This window comes from Plectropomus leopardus, chromosome 2 (assembly GCF_026936395.1).
Source record: "Plectropomus leopardus strain MGB_pleo_1.0 chromosome 2, ASM2693639v1, whole genome shotgun sequence".
Taxonomy (NCBI): domain Eukaryota; kingdom Metazoa; phylum Chordata; class Actinopteri; order Perciformes; family Serranidae; genus Plectropomus; species Plectropomus leopardus.
The window spans coordinates 30,181,702-30,187,381 of NC_142177.1; the positions used below are offsets into that span (position 1 = coordinate 30,181,702).

At 41.1% G+C, this 5,680-nt stretch overlaps 1 protein-coding gene across 1 annotated transcript; it reads left to right on the plus strand.

Moving 5' to 3' along the window:
• The first annotated feature begins 852 nt into the window (after positions 1 to 852).
• Positions 853 to 5,567, plus strand: kbtbd12 (kelch repeat and BTB (POZ) domain containing 12). The gene is made up of 6 exons (XM_042497753.2): positions 853 to 1,026; positions 1,465 to 2,609; positions 3,074 to 3,344; positions 3,500 to 3,650; positions 3,784 to 3,981; positions 4,076 to 5,567. Exons 2-6 carry the CDS (start codon positions 1,537 to 1,539, stop codon positions 4,243 to 4,245), a joined length of 1,863 nt encoding a protein of 620 aa, XP_042353687.1. The 5' UTR covers positions 853 to 1,026; positions 1,465 to 1,536; the 3' UTR covers positions 4,246 to 5,567.
• Positions 5,568 to 5,680: the final 113 nt, after the last annotated feature.

Consider the following 5,680-nt stretch of genomic DNA (forward strand, 5'->3'; position numbering starts at 1 on the left):
TAGAAGTCGTATTTAACAACAGCAAAATTTATCAAAATATTTTTACAAACTCTCACACAACTCATGCATTATTATCCAAGTCTCATTTATCCAGGTGGATTTTAAGTACTATAAAAGCAAATGCATTTTCACTAGAAAGTCACCATATAAAACGCTTCTGCCTAAGAATGAGACACCGTGACCAGAGTTGAGACTCATGCCATGCCCAGGCACTCTGTCATGCGTAGAAGATTTGCACTAACGGGTTTTAAACATTATGGTTTGGGAAGTACTGAGCATACAACTGGATAAATAAGAGTTGGATTATATTGTACAAGTTATGTGAGAGTTTTTACATGGATGTTTTGATATACAATAGTTTTGCTGTTGTCAGACATGGACCCAGATTACTTCATGAAGAATGTTTGCCTTTTCTGGATTCCTTGTCACCATGGAGGCATGCGAGAAAAACAAAGTTTTCTATAAAAATTCAATTTAACATTCAGTGAGTACCGCATATACAAATGGTCATTTTGCAGGTGAAGTGTTCCTTTAAAAGACACAGTCTGAGTTTTGCAACATGTGAGCATACAGTATACTGGGTCTTTAAGAGAGTGCTGTCATGAAATCCGAATCCGAGCTGGGAGCAATGTTTCAGTCATTCCAGAGCTGCATGCACGTGACCGAGGCAAACAGACTGGAACGAAGAATTACTTAAATCACACATATATACATTTTGCCAATGAGTCAAATTATGATTGTAAAATTATTTCACAATATCTGTCACTGTCATGACTTAAAAACCTTAAAAACTCTACCTATCACTCAACCCTTCTGACCTACTTGCTGTCTGCCACAACACTGTCTATTTTTGGGTTAGTGGCTCAGAGGGCCACAGCAGTGAAGGGGGTACATATCTTTGTCTCTTGCAATAGCTCAGACCCTCTCTAAACCGCCTAACTGACATCAGCAACATCAACAACATGAAAAACATGGATATTTACTGGTCTTTTTAGACCACAGATAACACAGGAGCTGATGACTATGGTAAGGCTTTTACAAGAAAATACTGTGTGATCTCGACAGATAACACAATTTCTAAGAGTGAGTGCATGTTACTGTATATAGACATTTGTGGGGGTTACTTGTCATATCTAAAGCTAATTTGGAAATGTAATTTATTAGAACAGTGGCTGCTTACATGTGAATTTCATGAAAATATCCTTAAAGGATATATTAATTTAGCCATTTTAAGGATGTCATTTTGTATTAGTTAAATATGCTTTGATGGTTATAATCTTTTTACTGCAATATTTCTTGGGGTTAATCAAGTCATGCAACAACTTTATTTTTATTGTCAGGACACCTAAGATGAACGATTGTGTATAATATAAAAAGCTGACTTGACATTTAAATTTCACACCAGCCTAAGTTTATCAATCTGCTGTTTGATATTCATGAACATTTGTTTTCTTTCTTTCATAGACAACCTCCTGACTTCATAGTGCATAAAACTTCCATTTTGTAAATAGTATTATTACTTAAAAGTTGAGGCAAATGGATCTTACATCTAAACATGGGCTGGTGCTGCTCGACCAGCTGAGGAAGATGAGGGAGACGGAGCATCTGACAGATGTGGTGCTGGTGGCTGAGGGCATCAGCTTTCCCTGTCACCGGGTCGTTCTCTCCGCCTTCAGCCCATACTTTCGTGTAATGTTTACATGCGGCCTTCGTGAGTGCAACAACAGGGAAATATTCCTGCGTGACACCCCTGCAGACAGCCTCGCCCTCCTCTTGAACTACATGTATTGCTCAGATCTTCCTCTCACTAACGCCAATGTACAGGGCATCTCTATTGCAGCTTTCCTCCTTCAGATGGACGACGTCTTCACTCGCTGTCAGCTGCATATGACCGAGAACATGGATGCCTCCAACTGCCTTGGTGTGTATTACTTTGCCCGTGACCTTGGCGCAGAGGAGCTTGCAGACCATGCTCAGCGCTTCCTGAGGCAGCACTTTGTCCAAGTCTGCCAAAGTGAAGAGGTCTTGGAGCTGGAGGCCCATCAGCTGGGGAAGCTCCTGAGTTCTGATGATCTTAATGTTTCACGAGAAGAGACCATCCTTGATGTTGTCCTTCGCTGGGTCAAACACAGCGTTCTGATGGACGGAGACGTCCGTATTCTGCACCTTCCAGAGCTCCTGAGGAAGGTTCGTCTGCCACTGATAAACCCTGACTATTTAAGAGAGGCGATGAAGAGGAACACGGCCCTGCTGGCTGATGCTGAATGTCTAGAGATGCTCAATCAAGCCTTGGAGGCTACAGCGATGCATCCTTCAGCTGCACCACGCAAATTAAAGCTGCGGTACGGCATGGAGACCACAGAAATGCTGCTCTGTGTTGGAAATGACGGTGGTGGGATTAGGTCGAGATATGGCAACTTTACTGAGCGCAGCTTTTGCTATGCCCCATCCACAGGGAGAATCTACTACATCACTTCCCCTCGCTATGCAGAGGCTCTGGGGTATGTGTGTGCCGGGGTTGTGACTGAACAAAATGACATTATAGTGGCAGGAGAGGCAGGAGCTCGCAGAATGGCCCGCCAAAAGGACATAAATGTTGAAATTTACAGGTAAGATATTAACTGACAGGATTAATAACTCTGGCTATACTTGCTTCACTCATGTACCCCTTTTCCACCAACACTGAACGGGTCTGTCCCAGTTCATGCACCTAATTTTGAACCATTTGGTCTTGATACACTCTGGTCTTGGTTATGACTTGATCTCAGTTGTATCCTCAGTATTCCTGCGTATACCCTCCCTACGCCGCTGTCTGTAACCAGTAACAGCTCACAGTTAGTCATTGCAAACACTAATCCAACTACTATCATTTATTTCAGTTGTAAGTCATGCAACACCTTCTATTAATGACAAATCCTTGAATACAATGGTTTGGCTCAAACTAGTGATGATTTGGACTTGTTCGCTATGGCAACATAAATCCAAAAACTCTGATAAGAACTGGTTCAAGAACCAGAGCTAATTTGGTGGAAAAGGAGCACAGATGGTGGTTATTGTTCTCCTGGGTTGCAAGGTACAAAGTAGAGGCCCAAGGAAGCTGGCAGCGCCTGACGTCTGCGGAGTACCGTGATTCATACGCTCTGGGGTCACTGGGTGATACGCTGTACCTGCTGGGTGGGCAGATGAAGCTGAAGAACCAGTTTCTCATCACGAACTGTGTGGAGCGATGGTCTCTGCAAGGAGGACCCTGGCGCAGTGCAGCACCCCTGCCTATGCCTTTGGCCTATCACAGCGTGGTCGGGATGAAAGATCGCCTTTATGTCATTGGTGGTCGAACGCCACAGGTAATATCAAAACATCTTTACACATGCTAACTTCTCAGCAGTTTTTGTGCTATCTAGAAAGTCAGACTACATTAACACATTTAATATGAGCTCCAAGTGTCTGACTCCTCTCTGACTGCACCTGCTCTGCTTTGTCACCCGCCACAACCATCCAGTCATACCGCATGGATGATGAGCCGGACCGTCTTAGTAACCGCCTCCTGGAGTACGATCCAAACACAAATAAGTGGACAGAGCTGGGTCCCATGAAGTACTCAAAGTACCGCTGCAGTGCTGTTGTACTCAATGGTGAAATTTTCGTGATGGGTAAGATTCTTTGTTTAAATCTCTTTTGGTATGCATATACAGTCACAATATGTGTGAGAATCCTGCTACATGAGGTGAACCGCAGTGATTCAGAATTAGTTGTACAATGTGGTGATAAAAAACAACTTTGCAGGCGGTATCGGATGTGAGGGTGTGGACCGTGGGCAATCACGCCGCTGTCTCAATGCTGTGGAGATCTACAACCCAGATGGAGATTACTGGAGGGATGGACCTCCTCTTCCATGCGCACAACTCTCACTGCGCACCAATGCCTCTAATGCAGGGGTGGTGGGAGGCAAGATCTATGTGTGTGGATACTACAAAGGAGCAGGTAATCAAATAACATCCATTTTCAATAAATTAAACATGCTGAAAGATGTTTCCAAGTGACTGTATTACCCTTTTTGTTTCTCAACTATCTTTAGATCGTCATGATGATATAACTAAGGACATTTTGGAGCTGGACCCGTGGGAGAACCGGTGGACAGTGGTGGCTCGGCATGCTCTGATGCATGACAACTATGATGTCTGCTTAGTGGCAAATCTCAACCCAAGGGGACTCATGTCCCCACCTGCAGACTTAGTCAAACAGTAACACCCCTGTCAGATCAGGTCAAAGTCTGTGTGGGAGAATTAGCATAGGAAATTATTAATGCACTTACTGCTGGGCCAAAAGCATTGATTTTTTCAAGCAGATTAGGTTTTAGAGGCCTGCATGAAAGAGGATCTGCAGATCATGATTTGCACGTCATTATTAAAGATTCTCAGGTTAATGAGAACAGGAAGATAATTTGTAAATAAAGTATTTTTGTTGATTTTTATCTAGTTGTGTAAGATCAACAAAACAAACACATTCTCGTTATCACAACTGCACATAATTAGTTTCATTATCAATGAATCTACCAATTTTTAACATTTTTTGGTTGACTGATACATCATTTAGTCCATACAATGTTAAAGAAACAGTCAACAAATTGCTTTCACAATATCTCAGAGGCCCCTGTGAAGTCTTCAGTTTTGTGTTTTGTTTGACTAACAGGCCAAGACCCTTTAAAATATTCAATTCACTGTCATATATGACAAAAAGAAAATTGTCATATTTAACAAGCACAACCACAAAAACACTTGAAATTATCATTTCATTCTCTTTTAAATGACTAATCAATAACAACCCAGCTGCCAGAAAAAATATCAGCACTGTACATTTCTGCAAACCACGGATATGTTATATTTGTACATTATTTTGTGGCGGACACATTAAAAGTTTCCATTTCAACAATGCTGTAAGTTAACATGTGATTGTTTAAGGCACAAAAACCACTTGTTTATTGTCAGGAAAAATTTGACTTAAAATCCCTGGTATTTGGGGCACAATTCCAGCTGAAAACACAGCAGTATCTTTGTAAAAACAACAACCACTTTTCATGGCACTGTCCCCAGTGGAGAAACAACAGTGTCTTAACTGGTTTTGTCGTTTCCTGGTCTCAAACAGTGGTTTGAAGCTTGGCAGGCATCTCACCCTAGGTGGCACACCATTTACCATCCTCTTTACCCCCTGAAGTCTGCTAATATATACTAAGTCACTTTTGAAATCTTGATATATGTGTGAAATATAAAAAAGAAACATATTTGTGGTTTGTAGAAACTTACCATACCTACATTTTCTTCATTCAACTAATCATTGCATCTCTGGTTATAGCTATTGACTTTGATACCAACATGCTGGTTTGGTGTATTATTGCAGGCCAAATCCCAAAGCTTTATAATAGTCATGTTGAATCAGCATTGGCAGACTATGCACAGTGTGATTTCATATTTTATGTCGTATTAATCAACTTGTTTGTTCTTTATGTGGTATGCTTGCTAAAGCATAATAAAATGTTTTTTTCTGCAAATAAACACGCTCCTTCTATATTAGAGAGGACTATTTATTTAACACAGACACTCAGTGTTTTAGTTTATTTTTAGTGTCAAGTCAACAGTATAAATACAGAATAAGTTAAGAAAAAAACTTAAGTGTTATATTTTTC